This window comes from Siphateles boraxobius, unplaced genomic scaffold (assembly GCF_051911475.1).
Source record: "Siphateles boraxobius isolate OS27281-9 unplaced genomic scaffold, OSU_SipBor_1 66, whole genome shotgun sequence".
Classification (NCBI taxonomy): Eukaryota; Metazoa; Chordata; class Actinopteri; order Cypriniformes; family Leuciscidae; genus Siphateles; species Siphateles boraxobius.
This window is the reverse complement of record NW_027509193.1, coordinates 7,471,934-7,495,869: the sequence shown is the minus strand read 5'-3', so window position 1 is coordinate 7,495,869 and position 23,936 is coordinate 7,471,934. Positions and strand designations below refer to the sequence as shown.

Here is a 23,936-nt window from a genome sequence, read left to right as displayed (position 1 = left end):
GAGGTACAATTTTAATGGTAACATTTTGGAAACCAGTATTGATCCTTCAGGACACAATCATTTTATATTGATTATTGACAATATCTATGGTTAAAACTCTGTTACAGAAAACTGTGCTTTCTTTAACACACTAGATCAAAAACTTTCATATGCTTTAGGCCAATATCCTTCTGCTTCTCTGATTTTAGGTGGTGATTTTAACATAGCAATGAATGAGATGGGCACCCTCCAAGAAAAACTTAGTTGACATCTGGAGAGAAATGTATCCGGAAGTAATATAGTACACCTGGAGTAACAAAGACCGTTCAAGGCAGTCCAGAATTGATTATTGGTTGATTTCTAAAACATTAAGTAGCAATAATATCTCTATTGATATTAGCAACAGCCCACTGACTGACCATAAAGCCATTTACATTTCAGTTAATTTATCGCAAAATATCGCAATTAATGCCTGCAAACCTTTGCTCTGGAAATTAAATAGCTCTCTCCTTAAATATGAAAAGGCCAAGCAATAGATTATTGAACTAATTAAAATGTACTGGGAAAGGGCTAAATCACAAAAAGCTTATGGATGTAAATGGGAGCTTTTAAAATATTAATTAGGGAAATTATTGTAATATAGGAAGTAATATAGCAAAGCAAAATAGATTAATAGAGGATAAAGTTCTTTCACAACTATCTGCTATATCATTTAAGGAAACATTGACAGATAGTCAAAGCATTGAATATTCCAAACTACAAAGTAAATTAGATGAACTCTATTGTTACGTGTGGGTTTTTGTTGTGTCTTGTATATCACGTGATCCCTTGTTTGTCATGTGATCCTGCCATGTGTCTTGTCTTTTGTTTGTTGTTGCTCAGTGTCCACAGGTGTTCCTCGTCCATGTTTATTAGTCTCCCCAGGTGTTCTTATTAACCACGCCCCCTTGTTATCTTGTTCAGCTTGTTTGTCTGTGTATTTAAACCCCTGTGTTTCAGTTGTTGGCTGTCGGTTGTTGTTTAATGTTACTTCTGTCCTGTTCTGAGTTCCCTGGATGACCTGTTTATGTTATTAAAAAGCTTGTGATTGGATTCACTCTCCGTTTCGTTCCTGACTGGTTGTAACATCTATAGATCCAAAGCTAAAGGAGCCTATATGTTAGATTCAGAAAAAAATGGTTGGAAGATGGAGGGCAAATTTCAGCCAATTTTTTTTAGGTTGGAAAGATCAAATGCTGTGAATGAGTTCTCGAGAATCCTAGGGAAATAGCTTATTTTTGCTCCAAATTCTATAATAACTTGTATACATAAATATTGTGATAATTCAGCCAAATCTTTTTTTGAATCTATTATTCAAAAAAAGTTATTCCTTTAGAAGATAAGAAGCTTGTGATAATGATATATCCCAAATCAGAAATTCTACCAGCTATTAAGAGTTTAAAAAAATAATAAAAGTCCCAGCTGTGATGGTTTAACCTCTGAGTTAAACAAGATGTTTGCAGAGTGCTCATCCCCTTTCTTACTAAAAGTGTTTGAGGAAAGTTTGGAATCGGAAGCACTTCCACCAAGCATGACTCAAGGTGTCATCACTTTGATACCCAAACCCAATAAAGATAAATAATGTTTAGAAAATTGGAGACCGATTACCCTCTTGAATAATGATTACAAAAGTCTAGCTTTAATTTTAGCAAAAATAATTAAAGATGCCCTTAATTGTATTATCGATGAATCGCAATCAGGTTTTATGGAAAACGTCACATTACGAATAATATAAGATTAGTCCTAGATATTTTAGATTACGAGGATCTCGTCCCTAATGATAGTTACTTGCTTTTCCTAGACTTCTACAAAACCTTTGACTCACTTGAGCATAATTTCACATTTCAAGCCCTTACCATTTGGGTTTGGAGATTCGTTTTGTAGAGACATCAGGACATTGTATATAAATAATAATAGTGCTATTAAATTAAAATTTGGAACCTCAGCAAGATTCGATTATTCACATGGAGTGAGACAAGGCTGCCCTATCTATTCTTGCTTGCCTCGCAGTTTTTAGCTCTGCATATTTCCAGTAGTAATTTACAAGGCATTACAATTGACGATAGACAAATTATTATTAGCCAGCTGGTTGATGACACCACTTTGTTTTTGAATGATGCCTCTCAAATCCCTTTAGCTTTAAGATTCATTGATTCCTTTTCCAGAGCTTCGGGTCTGTATCTAAATATTAACAAATGTGAGTTAATGTCAATTAAAAGCTGTAATGTTCCCTCTATATGCAATATCCCTGTGAAAGATCAAGTTACATACATAGGAATCGTAATTAATAAAGACCAAAAAACAATATGTAAACTACATTTCGATCCACTAATTCTGCAAACCCAAACGAAGCTCAATTCTTGGCTGCAGAGAGACTTGTCGATAAGAGGAAGAATTCTGCTCTCTAAAGCTGAAGGATTGTCGAGACTAACATATGCAGCGTTCTCCTTAGAGGATGATAAAGGAACATTAAAAAAGGTCGATACTGATAGCATGTTAAATCATTGTGTTTGGAAAAATAAAACCCACTTCATTAGAAAATCAGCACTGATGAATTCAATAAAATTTTAATTTAGATTTTACTACCTTAAACAACACTTTTAAAATTAATTGGTTTAAAAATTCCCTTAATAATCCCTCTTCACTTTGGAATATTATGCCTAATTAGATTTTCTCAAAAGTAGGTGGCCTGAATTTTCTCATACTTCGTAACTAATGTTACAAAGATCCCCATAAGATCTGCTTATGAAAACTCTCTGATTTTCATAAGCAGATGCTCTTGGCATGGTCCCTAATATACAAACAACTTCTCCCCACACAGATATTACTTATGGAACAATATGGATATTGTATCCATGGCCATGTACTTTTACTCTTTGAACTTAACTGACACAATGATCGGAAATGTATGCTTTTCTTTAGGGCAACAAAAAAGAAATGATCAAATCAGAGCTCTCTTCCAGAAAAAGATAATGACAATTCCTTAAGTAATACCACACTGGAATTTACCGTGGTAAAAAGTATGGTCTTTGTCTCATAATTATATGCTTACTGATAGAGTAAAATAAATAGCATTAATTCACAAATGTTACCCAACCAAAGCCTTTCTTGAAATATAAGTCAGACAATGTCATTCACTTGATTTGGCAATATATCCACACAGAGAAATTTTGGTCAGATTTGTTAATGTTTATCCAATCTAATTTTGTAAGTGACTTTTTATTCTGTTTTAAAGATGTTTTCTTTGGTTTGTTTGACTACTTAAAAGAGAAAACAGGACAATATTACATAATTAATTTGTGTTCCCTTCTAGCTAAATTTCGCATACATGAGCAAAAATGTACTGGCTGTAAACCTCTCTTTTCTCTATTCAAAGATGATCTAGACAAACACATGGAAACTATCCAAAGCTCTGTTAATCCCAAAGCATTGAAAACTGTATCTCTATATTCATCCTTTTTGTCCTCTTAAGGTAAATGCATTGCATTGTTCTTGTTTTAGTTTTGTTACCCTGGCAACTTCTTTGTGTCTGTGTATCTTCTTGTCTTTTTTGTTTTTTCCATGTTTATCTGTATTGCTTTAATGCTTTGTAATGTTTAATACATTTTTGATTCCTAAACAAAGATGGCTTGAGAGTCATTTGTTGGGGAATCAGACTACACTAGTTACGCTTCTATGTTTTTGATTCAGTAAAAAGAATTGGCTCATAATATTAATTTGTTTGTGAATGAGACTAATGGTTGCGCTGTATGTTTTGATTCACTAAAAAGAACTTTCTCATGACTCATTTTGCCTTGAATCGGACTACACTAGCAACGTTATATATTGTTTTCTCCCGCAAGGAAACTTCATATAAAGACATCTCTCACCATTATTTCACAGATCACTGTCTTCAATTACATTGCATTCTATCCAGACTTCAAACACACATCCGTAACTTAGGTAAAATATTATTTCTGTTGCCGTGGCATAGAAGATTTCACAGCGGGGGAGCGCAAGGTTATACCTGGGTTATGCCCCTTTAAATAATATATCAAGTCTGGTACTTTACTTTGCCGTATCACAAACCAGAAACTTCAGTTTGAAATAAATTAGTGGGGTTTTAAGAACAGTTATGGCCCACACCTGTGTCCATGCACTAGGTCTGGATCCTGTCCAGAGTGTGTATGTGGATATGGTGGATACCCGCCGCGTGGAGGAAACAGACCTGCCATCCGTCTGTGTATGCAGTTATACTTTTCACGTTCTGACACAGCGCTGTCATTCCCATAGGCCGAGCACCGTCTGATCAAGTTTCCAATGTAGAGACTCTTGGCAACGAATAACCCTCACAAATAAAGGCTGAATAATGTTCTCATTAATGACGGAACGACGTCTACTTCAAAGGTGCTCTGGCTGTTCTGTTAGTCGAGACGATCACACGTTAAAATGTGAGAATTTCTTTGTGCGCTCACGCTGCCAAACGTTTACCATAAAGCTGCTTGTTTGAAGTCTCAACTTAACTCTTCCCATCAGGCCTTCAGCCGTTTTTATGTAGCCAGGGATTCATTTGGAAATTATATAAAGTGGTCCAGCCGTAGTGAGAGCTAAAACTCTTGGGACTAAAAAAAAAGTGATGAATATTAGAAGTCACTTCTTGAATTAGAAACAAAGGCAATTGTTCGTCTCAGATTTATGTCTGCCCTGGAGAAGTGGTACACAGTCTTAGCAGTGCCAGAACAAAAATGGTTGTTCTGAAGAGACGAGTTATTGCGCCGTTAATCATTTGGCTTTTTTTCTCTGTGAGTTTTATGCAACCTCACAAGTGACTAATCTGAACGCACTAAATACTGTAGACACTTTTCAAGCATGCGTCTGTCTGTCTGACAGGTGGTCGTTCTATCCATTTATCTGTCTCTGTCTGTCTGTCTATCCATCCATCCATCCTTTCTGTCTGTCTGTCTGTCCGTCTATCCATGTCTGTCTGTCTGTCTGTCTGTCTGTCTGTCTGTCTGTCTATCTATCCTGCTCTACCTGTCTGTCTGTCTGTCTGTCTGTCTGTCTGTCTGTCTGTCTGTCTGTCTGTCCATCTATCCTGCTCTATCTGTCTATCTGTCTGTCTGTCTGTCTGTCTAACTATCCTGCTCTATCTGTCTGTCTGTCTGTCTGTCTGTCTGTCTATCTATCCTGCTCTGTCTGTCTGTCTGTCTGTCTGTCTGTCTGTCTGTCTGTCCGTCCATCTATCCTGCTCTATCTGTCTATCTGTCTGTCTGTCTTTCTGTCTGTCTAACTATCCTGCTGAATCTGTCTGTCTGTCAGTCTGTCTGTTTATCTATCCTGCCTTGTCTTTCTGTCTTTCTATCTATCATGTTCTATCTATCTGTCTGTCTGTCTGTCTATCTATCTATCATGTTCTATCTATCTGTCTGTCTGTCTGTCTGTCTGTCTATCTATCCTGCTCTGTCTGTCTGTCTGTCTATCTATCCTGCTCTGTCTGTCTGTCTGTCTATCTATCCTGCTGTCTGTCTGTCTGTCTGTCTATCTATCCTGCTCTATCTGTCTGTCTGTCTGTCTGTCTGTCTGTCTGTCTGTCTATCCTGCTCTATCTGTCTGTCTTTCAGTCTTTCTATCTATCATGTTCTATCTATCTGTCTGTCTGTCTGTCTGTCTGTCTGTCTGTCTCTCTATCTATCCTGCTCTGTCTGTCTGTCTGTCTATCTATCTGTCTGTCTGTCTGTCTGTCTATCTATCCTGCTCTGTCTTATATAAATTATATAAAGTGGTCCAGCCGTAGTGAGAGCTAAAACTCTTGGGACTAAAAAAAAAGTGATGAATATTAGAAGTCACTTCTTGAATTAGAAACAAAGGCAATTGTTCGTCTCAGATTTATGTCTGCCCTGGAGAAGTGGTACACAGTCTTAGCAGTGCCAGAACAAAAATGGTTGTTCTGAAGAGACGAGTTATTGCGCCGTTAATCATTTGGCTTTTTTTCTCTGTGAGTTTTATGCAACCTCACAAGTGACTAATCTGAACGCACTAAATACTGTAGACACTTTTCAAGCATGCGTCTGTCTGTCTGACAGGTGGTCGTTCTATCCATTTATCTGTCTCTGTCTGTCTGTCTATCCATCCATCCATCCTTTCTGTCTGTCTGTCTGTCCGTCTATCCATGTCTGTCTGTCTGTCTGTCTGTCTGTCTGTCTGTCTGTCTGTCTGTCTATCTATCCTGCTCTACCTGTCTGTCTGTCTGTCTGTCTGTCTGTCTGTCTGTCCATCTATCCTGCTCTATCTGTCTATCTGTCTGTCTGTCTGTCTGTCTAACTATCCTGCTCTATCTGTCTGTCTGTCTGTCTGTCTATCTATCCTGCTCTGTCTGTCTGTCTGTCTGTCTGTCTGTCTGTCTGTCTGTCTGTCCGTCCATCTATCCTGCTCTATCTGTCTATCTGTCTGTCTGTCTTTCTGTCTGTCTAACTATCCTGCTGAATCTGTCTGTCTGTCAGTCTGTCTGTTTATCTATCCTGCCTTGTCTTTCTGTCTTTCTATCTATCATGTTCTATCTATCTGTCTGTCTGTCTGTCTGTCTGTCTATCTATCTATCATGTTCTATCTATCTGTCTGTCTGTCTGTCTGTCTGTCTATCTATCCTGCTCTGTCTGTCTGTCTGTCTGTCTGTCTGTCTATCTATCCTGCTCTGTCTGTCTGTCTGTCTATCTATCCTGCTGTCTGTCTGTCTGTCTGTCTATCTATCCTGCTCTATCTGTCTGTCTGTCTGTCTGTCTGTCTGTCTGTCTGTCTATCCTGCTCTATCTGTCTGTCTTTCAGTCTTTCTATCTATCATGTTCTATCTATCTGTCTGTCTGTCTGTCTGTCTGTCTCTCTATCTATCCTGCTCTGTCTGTCTGTCTGTCTGTCTATCTATCTGTCTGTCTGTCTGTCTGTCTATCTATCCTGCTCTGTCTGTCTGTCTGTCTATCTATCCTGCTCTGTCTGTCTGTCTGTCTGTCTATCTATCCTGCTCTATCTGTCTGTCTGTCTGTCTGTCTATCCTGCTCTATCTGTCTGTCTGTCTGTCTGTCTGTCTGTCTGTCTATCCTGCTCTATCTGTCTGTCTGTCTGTCTGTCTATCTATCCTGCTCTATCTATCTGTCTGTCTGTCTGTCTGTCTATCCTGCTCTGTCTGTCTTTCTTTCTATCTATCATGCTATCTATCTGCCTGTCTATCTGTCTGTCTGTCTGTCTGTCTGTCTATCTATCCTGCCTTGTCTTTCTGTCTTTCTATCTATCATGTTCTATCTATCTGTCTGTCTGTCTGTCTGTCTGTCTATCTATCCTGCTCTATCTGTCTGTCTGTCTGTCTGTCTATCCTGCTCTATCTGTCTGTCTGTCTGTCTGTCTGTCTGTCTGTCTATCCTGCTCTATCTGTCTGTCTGTCTGTCTGTCTATCTATCCTGCTCTATCTATCTGTCTGTCTGTCTGTCTGTCTGTCTATCCTGCTCTGTCTGTCTTTCTTTCTATCTATCATGCTATCTATCTGCCTGTCTATCTGTCTGTCTGTCTGTCTGTCTGTCTGTCTATCTATCCTGCCTTGTCTTTCTGTCTTTCTATCTATCATGTTCTATCTATCTGTCTGTCTGTCTGTCTGTCTGTCTGTCTGTCTGTCTGTCTATCTATCATGTTCTATCTATCTGTCTGTCTGTCTGTCTGTCTGTCTGTCTGTCTGTCTATCTATCCTGCTCTGTCTGTCTGTCTGTCTATCTATCTGTCTGTCTGTCTGTCTGTCTGTCTGTCTGTCTATCTATCCTGCTCTGTCTGTCTGTTTGTCTGTCTGTCTATCTATCCTGCTCTATCTGTCTGTCTGTCTGTCTGTCTGTCTGTCTATCCTGCTCTATCTGTCTGTCTTTCAGTCTTTCTATCTATCATGTTCTATCTATCTATCTGTCTGTCTGTCTCTCTATCTATCCTGCTCTGTCTGTCTGTCTGTCTATCTATCTGTCTGTCTGTCTGTCTGTCTGTCTGTCTATCTATCCTGCTCTGTCTGTCTGTCTGTCTGTCTATCTATCCTGCTCTGTCTGTCTGTCTGTCTGTCTGTCTATCTATCCTGCTCTATCTGTCTGTCTGTCTGTCTGTCTGTCTATCCTGCTCTATCTGTCTGTCTGTCTGTCTGTCTGTCTATCCTGCTCTATCTGTCTGTCTGTCTGTCTATCTATCCTGCTCTATCTATCTGTCTGTCTGTCTGTCTGTCTGTCTATCCTGCTCTGTCTGTCTTTCTTTCTATCTATCATGCTATCTATCTGTCTGTCTATCTGTCTGTCTGTCTGTCTGTCTGTCTATCCTGCTCTGTCTGTCTTTATTTCTATCTATCATGCTATATCTATCTGTCTGTCTATCTGTCTGTCTATCTATCTGTCTGTCTGTCTGTCTGTCTGTCTGTCTGTCTATCTATCCTGCTCTGTCTGTCTGTCTGTCTGTCTGTCTATCTATCCTGCTCTGTCTGTCTGTCTGTCTATCTATCTGTCTGTCTGTCTGTCTGTCTGTCTGTCTGTCTATCTATCCTGCTCTGTCTGTCTGTTTGTCTGTCTGTCTATCTATCCTGCTCTATCTGTCTGTCTGTCTGTCTGTCTGTCTGTCTGTCTATCCTGCTCTATCTGTCTGTCTTTCAGTCTTTCTATCTATCATGTTCTATCTATCTATCTGTCTGTCTGTCTGTCTGTCTGTCTCTCTATCTATCCTGCTCTGTCTGTCTGTCTGTCTGTCTATCTATCTGTCTGTCTGTCTGTCTGTCTGTCTGTCTATCTATCCTGCTCTGTCTGTCTGTCTGTCTGTCTATCTATCCTGCTCTGTCTGTCTGTCTGTCTGTCTATCTATCCTGCTCTATCTGTCTGTCTGTCTGTCTGTCTATCCTGCTCTATCTGTCTGTCTGTCTGTCTGTCTATCCTGCTCTATCTGTCTGTCTGTCTGTCTATCTATCCTGCTCTATCTATCTGTCTGTCTGTCTGTCTGTCTGTCTATCCTGCTCTGTCTGTCTTTCTTTCTATCTATCATGCTATCTATCTGTCTGTCTATCTGTCTGTCTGTCTGTCTGTCTGTCTATCCTGCTCTGTCTGTCTTTATTTCTATCTATCATGCTATATCTATCTGTCTGTCTATCTGTCTGTCTGTCTGTCTGTCTGTCTGTCTATCTGTCCTGCTCTGTCTGTCTGTTTTTCTATCTATCCTGCTCTGTCTGTCTGTCTGTCTGTCTGTCTGTCTATCTATCCTGCTCTATCTGTCTGTCTGTCTGTCTGTCTATCTATCCTGCTCTGTCTGTCTGTCTGTCTGTCTATCTATCCTGCTCTGTCTGTCTGTCTGTCTATCTATCCTGCTCTATCTGTCTGTCTGTCTATCTATCCTGCTCTATCTGCTCTATCTGTCTGTCTGTCTGTCGTTCTGTCTATCTATCCTGCTCTATCTGTCTGTCTGTCTGTCTATCTACCCTGCTCTGTCTGTCTGTCTTTCTATCTATCCTGCTCTGTCTGTCTGTCTGTCTGTCTGTCTGTCTGTCTGTCTGTCTGTCTGTCTATCCTGCTCTGTCTATCTGTCTTTCTATCTATCCTGCTCTATCTATCTGTCTGTCTGTCTGTCTGTCTGTCTGTCTATCTATCCTGCTCTGTCTGTCTATCTATCCTGCTCTGTCTGTCTGTCGGACAGTTGTTCTATCCGTCTCTCTGTTGGTTGTTCTGTCTGTCTGTCGTTCTGTCTATTTATCTGATTGAGAAAAATGTCTGTAGAAGAAATTTCAATAATCATTTTAAAATGCAATGTGTGAAATTCAGGTTATGTAGTATTTCAGTAAAGTATTTGCATTCACATTCATATATAGAATACGTCTTGGGCCTTAGCATTTGGCTAAAGAGAAGAGTATGCACTCTGCATATTGTTTTCTGAACAGAAGGCACACATGGAAGAACTGTAGAAATCACTGCAGACACATTTAAGGACAATGTTTTAGCAGTGCATCAGTTTAATCTGGATTGCCCATCACTGATGATTTGGCTGATGTTAATAAATGCTACACAAAGTGGTGGGATGCTTTGAATTTCAATGCCCACTTAACATTCGGTTAAAAGCAGCTAAAATTCTGCTCTTAAGCCACCCACCAACCAGCCCACCGCCTGCTAAATTACGACACCACTCTTACGCCTTCACAGGCGACCCTACAACTCTACAGCACATAATCTAAACCAGAGCTACTAATAATTCAGCAGTAGTAAGAAGAGATGCTGGGGAAATGAGCGTGGGGCAATGCGGCATAGACTGTAAGTTCTCATGGCTGTTGAAAACCCCTCTCCAAGTTAAAGGAACAGTTTCTTTCACCCGAAAACTTTAAATTCTGTCATCATTTGTTCACGTCATTCCAAATATGACACTTTCTTCAGTGGAGCACGAAAGAAAAACGTTTTTTCATTTTTTTCTTTCAGCTCGCTCATGCAATTGCAATTAATGGAGACTTCAAAAAGGATACAAAAGCACGATAAAAGTAGTCCAAATGACTTGTGCATTATATTCTACATCTGAAGTCATAGTTATTCACTAGAAGTCCTGCAGAGGGCAGTTAATCGAATTGAGATCTACTCATTTAGATCTATTTTGTGAACTGAATTAAACGACTCATTGAAAAGAGCCGACTCAAAAGAACACTTAGTTCACAAACCAGATGTTGCTACTTTCTTTAAAGAAATCAGCACAGAGATCTAGGTTGGATTTTTACGATTTAAAAAAAATACATTTCAAGTTTGAATTTACTGTAGAGCTTTAGAATACTTACCGTGATTTTTGCATTGTTTTTGTATTATCTTTTCAATGTAACTGCATAAAAAATTATTTAAATTCCAAATTTCTCCGTGTTTCACAAATGAAAGAAAGTCAAAGATAGGGCTCTATGATTTAGGGGAAAAGCTAATTGAAAATCTTCTGATAAAAATAGTGATTGGGACTTCGGGTGAAAATTTTTTTTAATACAATTTGGCCCAAAATTTTTAGAATTTTTATTAATATGACTATACAATAGTCTAGAAAATTATATGACTATAAACTATTGTTTGGATTTTCTGCCTAAACTCATGCTAAAATAAAGCACATGCAGAAATGAGTTTGTGTGGAGCAGCATTTACTGCAAATCAAGCCATTTCGAGACTCTGGATCATGAGCTGCTTGCATATAAAAGAACAAAAAAAACAAAACAAAGCAGTGTCACGTTGCACTCTGATTATATTTATTCCGTTAAACCCCAGCCTTTACAATTTGATAGTTACACAAAGGCATATAGTGATTTTGGTTTTATTTTGATTAGTCGAGCAGCCCAAGTCAAAGGGGTTAATAATGATATGAGGGTGAGTAAATAAACAGTGACAGATCTTTTTATTTTTGGATGAACTTTTCCTTTAAGCACAAATATGGGACAGAAAGAAAAGTCGTAGTTCTGGAGGGTGACATGGTGTTTATTCTGAACTCAATGAGGGATGAAGTTGTTAATCTGGTATATAAAGCATTAGGTGTTCCAGACTGCCACTGACAATGGATCTGGTGTTTGGTCTGATTTGTCTTGTTAGGTGCTCTGCCGACTTGTTATTTACAAACGATATTCCTTCCTTTTCCAAACGACCCCCTATAGAATTTCCGTACGCGCTGAACACTGCTGGCATGATGTTGCGTTTACCATCCAAAATAAGCACAATGAGATGGTTGGCTGACACGAACAATAAATACAGCAGTCCGCTACACGACGTTACAATGTTGAGGAGTTTGTCACCTGAGACAAGTGAAGCAATCAGCTTGACAATGGTGACTGGAACTCCTCAGCGTTTCCCGGACAAGCTTTGACTCTACCGGCCATATTCTGTATGTTAAGGTCATTACAAGACCTTACAAGCCCGTATCCCTCGCATCTGGCCTCCGAGCATCCCATATATAGCCCGAGTAAATGTTTTGGCTGGCAGGGGAAAGCTGTTTAAAACCATTTGTAACCTCCCCTGAATCAAATGCATTCATCTTGTGATAACACACAGCAAAGTCAATGTAACATGGGCAGTGTTTGCCATCCATCACATCTGCACATTAGAACTTGACAGTCCGCAAAAAAAAATAAGCTACCCCAGCGATTGGGTTAGCAGCCTCTCATATCAATTATGCAGTGGTTTGTTGAAGCTTTCAGTCCGTCAAAAGCTGGGTCCGCTAGAGTCAGATGAGAATACAAGTTATCTTGGCTCGAAGGTGGGAAATATGCAATAGCAAAGAATGTTTTGTGAGTGAATGGACTATGGGAACACGAGGGACTGACATTGTGAAATTCATCTGTGGACCAACCGTGGATAAAATCCATGCATTTAAAACTACAGCCGCCATGGAATGCCTGATTTCGTAAGGCTGTGAACAGATTTCATATTTTATATGAAAAATAATATATATATATATATATATATATATATATATATATATATATATATATTAAATAATATAATATAATAAGTCTTCCAAGAATATCTAAATTTAGGCATGTATTTGCACAACTGTATGCTCATCTTTTTTGTTTCTCATTTCATGTCCACAATCAGGCCCCGTTGCAAAACCTACAGTATTGAGTAGGAAAGTTGCATAAGTGACTGATTTGGAACGTTCTACATGGGCAGCAGACGTGTCATACGAATCATGGTCCTCATGTGAAGTGCATGGGAGATTCCACTCACAGTAAGATTCCAACAGAGTGTGCAACAAGAGCATTAGCATAAGTTTGCCAAGACAATTTCAAAATACTATAATAAACATAGAAATACACACTGGAATATTATTATTAATTTAATTTAGAGTTACTATATATAACTATTTTTATCAATATTTAAAACATTATTTAAAACATTATTTATAAACAACATTTCTCTCATTTATCCATCTTGAATGGTTCTTTTCACTAAGCTTTTCACAATGCATTGCTTTGTTTGCAAAGGATAATCAGTGCTGCATTAGAAATTGGCCAAAATGAAGAATAATCACGCTACTGTACCTTTTGATACTGTATATCAAAAGGCCACGATATACTTCAAACGAAATCGAAGAACGAACTGATGTGACGACATTTCGAACAAAACCAGGCCGAAACGAAGTTTGTTTGGAGTTCATTCTTGGAGTTCGAAACAACTTGCCAAAGCAAACTTTCTGAAAAAGTTTGCTTCGGCTGGTAAAGACCTTCGTACTACCATTGGTCCGTGGTGACTACGTAATAGTTAGGTGTTCGAGAGCTGCTTTATAGTAGAAAATGTAGTAGTACTTCTGATGAAATGAGACACAGTCACTGTTTTTCATGTTTAATACGGTAAAGCTGCTGGATTTGAAGCAATCTATTGCTATAATAAATTGCTTTTGCTATAATATTGCTATAATCTAAGCTATAATATAATTGTGACGTGACTTTACTGGAGTGCCGATTCCAGAGCTTGTGCAAACAAACATATCCACGTTGCTATGATCAAATACTTTTCTTATGCTTTATTAATTTGCTTGCTAATTTTGTGTGTGTTTATTTTGTTATTGAGAGTAAAGCACGCTGCACATATTTACATATTCAACTAAACGTCGCTCTCAGCAGTGTGGGCGGCGTCAGATGTTCGATAACAAAATATCGCTGGTCACGTATTTCGAACTTCGTTTTACCCCTAAACGATGAACGAGAAAGAACTTTTCTCTGAGTATATCGGCGCCTTTAATTAGGTGTTCAAGCACGAAGTGCTGAAAACCTATTGTAATTGCTATTTGAAAAAAAAAAAAAAAACTAAAACGCATCGTGCAGCCCAAACCGTAAGGCCTAGAGACTTGAAACCTGGCCAGGTGGTAGGGCCTCAGTTTGGGGAGAACCTATCAGAGTATGACCCCGATTGGCCCATAGGTGGCGCTACAGCAACCAAAAGTACTAAATTGCTCATAACTCCTAGACCGTTTGACTTGGAATCAAGCTTTTTGCACCACTGTGTTCCTTGGCTCAAGACGGACAAGGTGTATATCTCGGATTCTCGATTTGAGCAAAACAAATTTGTTATGGCCGATTTTGTCCAAATCCTACTTTTGCGAACTAGTCCCTGGTTTTTTGCCTGATCGGAACCAGACCAGTCTAGGACAATTCTCTGGACTCTCTAGATCAATAATTATCAAAAAAAGTTGAACTTTGCCCTTTGGTTCACTGTAACAGGGTCGTTTAGAAAAGGGGGCGTGTCAAAATACACTCAAAAGCCTATAAATCATAAATAAAAACTCAGAACTTCACAAAAACTGATGAGCACATGTGTCATGACATGGTGAAGAAGCATGCAGAGTTTCATGGAGATCGGACCATAGGTGGCGCTATAACTGTCAAAAAGATCGCCTATTATTAGGTGTTCAAGCACGAAGTGCTGAAAACCTATTGTAATTGCTATTTGAAAAAAAAAAAAAACCTAAAACGCATCGTGCAGCCCAAACCGTAAGGCCTAGAGACTTGAAACCTGGCCAGGTGGTAGGGCCTAGGTTTGGGGAGAACCTATCAGAGTATGACCCCGATTGGCCCATAGGTGGCGCTACAGCAACCAAAAGTACTAAATTGCTCATAACTCCTAGACCGTTTGACTTGGAATCAAGCTTTTTGCACCACTGTGTTCCTTGGCTCAAGAAGGACAAGATGTATATCTCGGATTCTCGATTTGAGCAACAAAATATTTGTTATGGCCAATTTTGTCCAAATCCTACTTTTGCAAACTAGTCCCTGGTTTTTTGCCTGATCGGAACCAGACCAGTCTAGGACAATTCTCTGGACTCTCTAGATCAATAATTATCAAAAAAAAAGTTGAACTTTTCCCTTTGGTTCACTGTAACAGGGTCGTTTAGAAAAGGGGGCGTGGCAAAATACACTCAAAAGCCTATAAATCATAAATAAAAACTCAGAACTTCACAAAAACTGATGAGCATATGTGTCATGACATGGTGAAGAAGCATGCAGAGTTTCATGGAGATCGGACCATAGGTGGCGCTATAACTGTCAAAATGCTTATATACCATTAAAAGAGATTTTCACAATAACATATCCCGTGTGTGTGTGTGTGTGTGTGTGTGTGTGTGTGTGTGTGTGTGTGTGTGTGTGTGTGTGTGTGTGTGTGTGTGTGTGTGTGTGTGTGTGTGTGTGTGTGTGTGTGTGTGTGTGTGTGTGTGTGTGTGTGTGTGTGTGTGTGTGTGTGAGTGTGTGTGTGTGTGTGTGTGTGTGTGTGTAAGCATGCATAATATAGTTAACAACTGGTTTGTTTTAGTGCAGAATACTGGTGAAATCAAGTGTGTTCAAAATGAAAGTGAGTCAGTAAGTGGTCTTCTACTGCCCTCTCTACTTATTAATAGTCTTTTCACATGTGCTTTTGCATTCATATGTATAGACAATAATAAATCACTTATACAACAATTACTATTATAACACAATCATATTTTGTCAGAGTTTATCACTTCAATTGTTCTGATGCTTCACATAATGTCTATCAACGTGGTAAATCATGGTAAATAACGCCAGAAACATGGTAAATCATAGTAAATAAGGTAAATCATGCTAGAATCCTGGTAAATCATTCTAGAATGTGCTATATCATGGTAAATCATCCTATAACATGGTAAATCAAGGTAAACTAAGATAAATCATGGTAAACTATGGTAAACCATGTTAGAATCATATTAAATCATACTAGAATGTGTTCAATTCTGGTAAACCATGTTAGAACAGGGTAAATCATGGTCAATCATACTAGAACTTGGTATATCATGGTAAACTATGGTAAATCATACTGGAACATGGTAAATCATACTGGAACATGGTAAATCATACTGGAACATGGTAAATCAAGAAAAATCAAACTGAAATGTGGTATATCATGGTAAATCATGCTAAAACATGGTCTATTCCATCTATGATGTCAGTGGTTAAATGCTTGCTACATAAAACTTAATGTCTTTTGATGCTTTTGTGCTTAACGGCCTTAAAGGCCTTAACTGCTTGAACACCGCTAAATGCTGCTTGCAGCTTTAATTAACATTGGGATTGTGCCCATGATGCTTTAAAATGCTGCCTACATAGGAAGCTCACTATGTTTTTTAACAGAACCTTACAGCCCATCTGACCTCTAAGTGTGAACATAAGGTCTAGAACATGTGCGTAATCTCTGGTGTCTTTACATTTATTTTCTTTAATGGGTGAGTGAATAATTGGCTTGTTTCACTATTATTTTTAATATGCTCTGTTGTCCCAAATTCCATGGCAGTCCTCCTTGTCTGCATGGCCTGTGCTTATTCTATTCAATGGCTTATTCTAATCTCTTTCAGCTCAAATTCATTAGAGTTCTGTATATCATATAGCAATTAAATACAATTTTATATAAAATAACCTGGGGCCTATTTAGTCAATATTTGTTCATATGAAGAACAACGCAATTGTTCCAACCCAATTGAATCAAAAACCCAAATTTAACGTTTTCATTATGTAGTTGATCCTCAAAATAATTTATATTCAGAAATGTATACTTTTTATATTCATTTTATATTTCATTTTATATATTAATTTTATATTCAATTAATTTATTCTTTATTTAATTAAATAAATTCTTCTGGATAAAAACAAAAAACATTTAACTGGCTTAATAATTGTTCTAAGTACTGCTACTTTTATTTGCCCATAAGTGTATCCATGTGAATGCAAAAATGTCTTATTCAATTTAATTCTTACATATGGATTCTTTACATATGGACTATTAATATGAAATGCTCATTTAAGCAAGGCTAATAGTGTTGTGTCTTTTCTCTACTTTCTGCATTTTAGTTTTTGCTTTTGTAACTTAGCAATTGCTAAACTGTGAATAATTTTGAATCTCTATGATAAATTGAGTGTGATGTCCTTTACTTAAAGGTGGGTACCGTATATGATTTGGAAAACGACCGCCAGATTTTGAAAATACACAATTCAAATGGTCCTACCTTCTTTCCTCCAACGCTGGCTCTGACTCCACCCATTCGAAGAACATGGACGCCCAATCATGCCCGAGCGAAAACTCAGATGCGCGAGAGACTGTAATGACGATTTACTACTAATCATTGGACCGGCTTTACTGACGAGATGCGCATGCGTCACGAGCTTTGAGTATGCGCACGAAGGGGGTCACGCGTGCTGGGGGGAGGGGGGTGTGGTACGACCGTTTGATTGATGAACTTACTGTCCAATGATTCCAGGTGGTCTTGGAAATGATTGGCTGGAGTTTTTCAAGTCCTGCCCGTTCCACAGATGATTAAATTGCTTAATTTTCAATACAGTGCATCTAACTAGGTGGGTTAGGAGTAGGATTTAAAGTTATTTTGAAAAAATGGACAAAAAAGAGAATCACATACCCCACCTTTAAGTAGCTTTGGATAAAAGCATCTGATTACATGTAAATACATATTACATAAATACACAGACCTTAATAACAATGATCATCTACAAACCTCATTAAAGTATAACTTTGATGATATTCACCCCGCTTTGTATTGTTACAATGTCAGTAGTACTATATGCTCGTTTCGCCGTGTCACCAGGACTGAGAAATTCAAGTTATTTGTCAGCAACAATTCAGGGCTTTCATAAAAACTACAGAATATACTTCTGCATACTTGTATCCACAGACAGTCGGATTGACAGAACAGTTATTGTAAGGGTATGTTTATCCAACGCTATCTCACGACCAATTCGTACGAATTTGTACGAGTGATTAAAAAGTGGCTAATTCGTATGAATTCGTACGACCTCACTCGTACGAATTTGTAGGATTTGTCTAAACCCACGTGATGGGTAGGTTTAGGGGCGGGGTCAGGGGTAGGTCAATCGTACAAATTCATATGAATTCGGCAACTCGTAAAATATGTATGATTTAGCAAAAATCGTACTAATCGTACGAGTGAGGACTTATGAATTCGTACGAATTAGCCACCTCGGAAAATTCGTATGAATTGCCGTGAGATTGGGTTTATCACTGAAAATTGCATTGTTTATCTACTCTTTAAACAGCATTATGGTAAAAATAGGACCTATGGCAGTAGCTTTTTTACCTGTATTCGCGGCGGTGTTTTTCTTTGAGGGGTTCGGTGGGACTGACAGAACAACAGTTCCCTTTAGAGTTTGATTCTCTCGACATTGTGTCAGTAGCTGACGCTATGGGTAGACAATTTTCTCAGAGAATACTGAAGCCCTATGAAATCTCGCAGACAATGGCGTTGAAGCGCGAAATAGAGGCGGGCTCTTCTGCTCAATAAGGCGCCGCTGAACGTTATTCTCTCAGAATCTTTCTCCTTCAGACAGCAACACTGTCTTCAAGAAGCTACAGCTCGCCGTTGAGGTATGCTCGCCAGAGGACAGTGCCTGGATTGCCGCTCCCCCTGTAGTATTTCCGTGAGTATGACATTATTCTTTCAGATTCCTTCAGGACAGCTTTTTTTTTTTTTTGCCGGGACGATTCCCACTCAGAAGCACTGCTGCTCACCCAACCCTTCAGGAAACAAACCCGGCTTCTCACACTCTCTCTTCTGTGGTGGAGCTGCGAGCTGAGCAAGGAGACTACAGCTAAGGGTTCTCTATTTCCACAGGTCTCTGCCATGTAGCCTACAGAAGAGAAAGCATTTCCCGCCGCTCACTCATTCACACTATATAAGCCTCAAAGCAGTGGTCGGTTGTGTACAAAGCACAAAAAGCTTCCGGCCGCTACGATATTCACCCGATATGGCCTGCCTTGCATAAAGCGTAATGTGTTTCTGCTTAGGGCTGGGCGATATGGCCAAAAAAAATATCACTATACAATTTTTCATGTCAGTCGATTTCGACAAAGATTTTTATCTTTGCCACTTTTGCCTAAATGTCCACCATTCTTTTTTATTCTATATTTTGTTACTTTGTAAGGTTCTGTTTTTTAAATAGGGACATAAGTTTGCCTGTACTGCTCAGTCACTTGCAAAATAGTAAAACCAAAATGAAAAAGAATCGTGATAAAATCATGAATCGTGATTTTCCTGAAAAAAAATCTTGATATGATATAGTTGCCATATCGCCCACCCCTATTTATGGGTGTTTTAAGTCTTCCTACCTATTGAGCAAAAGGGAAGACAACAGCTTTTTTTCTCAGTTTTCTCAGGTCAGGTACCATCGATTTAAAAAGAAAAACAGCCTTTCCTACTGTATAGGCATGCAGCCAAGTTTTATCGAAAGCCCATTTTGCCAGCCCTTTAAGTGCAGATGATCTCTTGACATCACTATACAACAACAGTAGTCAGACAGCAAAGCAACAATCCCATTACTTTAAGTTACCACATCATTTATTCATGCTGTTGCTGTGAACTCTCAAAATGCTCAATCAACAGCATTGGAATGTTTTGTTCTCTTTTAGGCTTTTTTAGGCTAGCTTGGACAAAATTTTGAGGAATATTAACATGTTTTTTAATTTTTTTATCTAGATTTTAAGCACATTATTTGCAGTGATTGCTTACCTTTGCAGGCTCGTCTGTGTGAGATGGCCTTAGTCATGTCTCTGTAGTAGCCCTCTTTACAGTAGTGGCAGTGCCGTCCGGCTGTGTTATGTCTGCAGTTGAGACACACTCCTCCACTCCTGCGGCCCGATAGCTTATACAGCTCCATGTTGAAGCGGCAGCGGCGGGCATGAAGATTACAGTGACAGACTTTGGAAGAGATGGAAATTGGGAAGATAAAAAAAAAACAAGAGATATATTTAGTGGCAGTTGTTCAATTCTCACAAATACATTACCTTGTCTGTTTCTGTTTAAAAATATTTTTTTACACGTTCCTTTTGAGAGCTTTAACTGACAGGAAATTGCGAAGGGGAAATTGACTGCAAGATCACATTCCAACATTTTTACAAATGCTTATCTGTAAAATACCCATGAAGTACGTTTCTCACACATCATATATTTTAGTGAACAATCATACAATTGCTTTATTGGTGTTGAAGGGTGTCCCACTTCTGGTAAAGTGGAGTCTGAATCTGATGTGATGTGAAATGATTTTCTGTCCCCTGGTGATCATAGAAGACCCTTAACATAGTGAGCGAGAGAGTACATGCCAGATTCATCATATGACTAGTATCCTGAGAGAGCTTTTTTATTTTAATGACATCTCTGGGCTTCCGTCCATTTACAACGTTTCATTAAGAGACAATGGCTTTATAAAACTACTCGCTGCAGATCCGGCACACACACACACCTGCCCATGGCTTTGACCTCTAACCCTTACTGGCAAATGGTGTTCAAGCTTCATCTATTTCTACAGGGGTTGGACAATGAAACTGAAGCACTGGCCAATATAGTGTTGGAGGTTTCATGTCTGTATATTCGAGGCCTGATGGCCAATCTTCACTGATTGCACATTCCATCAGTAAGAGCAAAGTGAAGGTTGAATTAGCAGAGCAATAGCACAGCTGTACATAAAATATTGCAATCCACACTACATAACGGGAGACTAATCAGAGTTAAAAAAAAGGCATATTGTTGGTGCGCGTCTCACTGACTCATCTATCTATCTATCTGTCTATCTGATCTGATTGATACAAGTGGGCCGCACAAGTCCTGAAAAGTGAAGCCAAAACTTCTTGATCACCCCCAGGTGGCTGGATGCAGTATAGGTCAAAATCCCTGCCCTCTTCATATAATCGAATGGGACGTAACACAAACTAAACCCTCAAATTACACTTCAAATTAATTTTTTCCAAAGGTGTTTTCTGTCATTTTCAGTAGTTTTTAATCATGCTGATGTAACTTCAAGTGTTTTAGTTAGTTATTTAATGCTATAAAAACGGGGGTGTGACGTCATGATTGACAGCTGAGATTGACAGCTTCTCTGAGGGAATTAGTCCCTGAGGCACCAACGGACTTTTTTCTGGATTTTCGTGAGGAGATTGGAGCTTTAACTTTCATTTCGACATTTCCATTACTGTTTATTTCACTCCAACATAATGAGTTGTTTGAAGAAAACTGTACTAACTGATTCTGCGGGAGTGTGGGCGGGTACTTGATAACGTGGCTTTACTTTTCTATAATGGAAGAGAGTGAAGCTGCGTAGTCCATTTTATTTTACAGTCTATGGATCGATATAGAACAGAGATGGGCAACTACATTCCTGATATACAGTATATTGAAATAACCACAAAAGAGAAGCCACATTCGTACTGCTACACAGAGACTGCAGGCACCATCAAACCTGCAGTGTGACTAAATAGGGACATGTCACACAGAAAAGAAGAGCTAAGCAGCTGTCATGTTTTATCCTGCCGACACCTAGAACACTTCAACCACTCATCATAGTGATAACAAAGCCTTGACTATCTCTCTCTCTTTTACACACGATCTTCCATGCTACGTCTGATAGCGACAGAAATTTAAAGAATAAGTGTGCTCATACTTTGTCAAGTCAGTTCTGAAATGAGGCCTCCATGTTGATATCATTTTTTGTGATATTATTTTTTCAGCTGGAAAAACACAACACAAATTGATATAGTAACAGTAAAAGAGAATTTAAATTAATTGCTCTCCTTGCACCAGCACCAGGGCACTTTCTTCTTCTTTTTTCTCTGAAAAGAATGAACATGTTTTTCCATTATCAAACCCTAATTCATTATGATTTTATTTGCGCCGACATTTTTTCCTCATACTCAGCAGATCTGTGCATGTGTAATGTTTGTCAAAACATTGTTTGCACATTAAATCTCCAGCTTGTTTTTACTCCGTTATCTTCTGATAGGATCACAATATTATAACAAATATGTCAAAATGTCAGTTAATCGGACATTGAGGAGATGATTTATTATTGATTGCCTAAACTAGCTGGAAATGGAAAAAGTCTGTTACATTTGTCATTCATCCAGGCACGCCAAGCTTGCATGTGAAAAGACATTCAGCCAAGCATGGCTCCATTATTCACAACAGAGACCAGCTCCTCTCGCTACGAAAGCCTTGCAGGGTTTTTTGGGTGAGTGACTGGTAATCCTCAGTGAACTGATAATCTAAAGCAAGAGGTGTAGAAATGGGGCAAATGATCAGGCTAAACTCAGATGCTATAAACATGGTTAAATGAACTAAATCCTGCCATTATTGTTACCACTGAGTGATTCCAAATGGTGCATGTGGACCAAAGAGGGCAGATGCATTGTAAAAAAAAAAAAAGACGACCCATCAGTGTTTGCACATCTTTTGTGCCCCCAAAAAAAGATGTAATATATATATATTAGGGATGTGCATCTCCATAACTGAGGCCGATGCGATACACATCTCGATGCATAGCCAACGATACGATACATTAAAGATACATATATATGCAGCTACCGATGCGATGCAATATGATTCACTAGGCTACTACGATGCAATCCGATTTCGATTCGATTCAATGCGATGCTATTCAATGTAATACATACAATGCAATGGAGAAAAATATCATGCTATGCAATTCAATATGGTATAGGTAGTTAACTTTTATTTCTTTTGTTCAGACATACAGCGAATCATAAAATAGCTTAAGTGCCATCTGACTTTTAACTAAGTATGACTCTTTCACAAACAAAATATTTGGTTTTCACAAAACTAAAAGATTAAATAAAAACAGACATTCTTTTTCTGTCCTGTCTCCAGTTATACTTTTAACAGCTCACACATTTAATAGTGAAAAAAATGTAAGATGAATGCTCAGGGATAAACAATGAATAAATGTTCCATAACTTGCCAGCAGGCTAATGTGATTTCAGCAGGTAGGCTAAATCTGTGAGCAGAAAGCAGGTGCTGTTTCAACATAAACAATAATAAATACATTTTTTTTTTAAATCACAAACATGTCTTTCATAACTGTATGAAAAAAATACTGTATGAAATGTAATATATGTATATACATTTATGAAAAACATTTAAATGTATTAATTCAGACATCCCAAGTCTCCCGGAAATTCCGGGAATCTCCCGCATAGCGGCTCCCTGATGCACGCAAATTAGTTCAAATCTCCCGGAATCTAGAGCGAGCGAGCGAGCAAGAGCGCGCATGCGAGACAGAACAGACAGTGAGACAGTGCTCCAAACCGTGTAGCGCGCGCACGGCGGAGAGGGAGAGAGGGAGGAGAGACCTTGCGTGTGTGCCTCATGAAGCGCATGTAAGACAGAGAGCATCCTGACTGGCCTGTTTCGGCAAGTCAACCAATCAACCAACAATTTATAATTATTTGGTGGAAGACAGAGACCTGCCATGTTGATCTGTTCTAGGTAGGTGACTCTCAGGACACGCCTCGGTCTCCGAATAAATCGTTTTATTAAAATAAATCGTTTTTTACCGATGCAGATATGTTAAAACCGATGCATCGCGATACAAATGCCAACTTGTATCCGATGCACACTTATTTAAATCGATGCCTTTATGCCATCGTTAGCTTTTATGCCGATGCGAATCGGTGAATCTTACCATCCCTAATATATAGCTGCTAAATAGCCCTTATTGCACATTTTACTACACCAGCTTCTTTAAGAGTTTAACTGCAGGTCCTTTTTTTCAAAGTAGCAAAGGTTCCAGGAAAATTACTGTACAATAATGAATCATATTTATCTATCTGGAATGCTTTTGGAATGGCCTTAGATAAATGTAAGCTCATAGGAAAAAAGAGTTACTCATCTGTCACTAATATGATCATTGATATCATAAATTGCCATGTGAGTTTTTAAGTATTTATATGGAAAGAAGTTGATATACAGTATTAGGGTTGACAATTTAGCAACTTTTACACTAGATTAATGACCTTTGAACTTTTCACACACCTGTAGCGAGCGACTTCATTAAATATGTAAATGCGAACAGCTTTATTGGACATTCGGCTATATTAATATTAAAATACAGTAAGCCTATGTGC

General features: G+C 38.6%; 1 protein-coding gene across 3 annotated transcripts in view; it reads right to left on the bottom strand.

Annotated features, from left to right (window-relative positions):
* Positions 1-23,936, bottom strand: part of ntn1b (netrin 1b) — a 69,381-nt gene that overhangs the window by 22,634 nt on the left and 22,811 nt on the right. For all 3 annotated transcript variants that reach the window (XM_077211911.1, XM_077211912.1, XM_077211913.1), the window contains one exon: positions 19,534-19,722. In XM_077211911.1, coding sequence (XP_077068026.1) covers positions 19,534-19,722 — 189 coding nt within the window. The remainder of the gene's footprint in view (positions 1-19,533; positions 19,723-23,936) is intronic.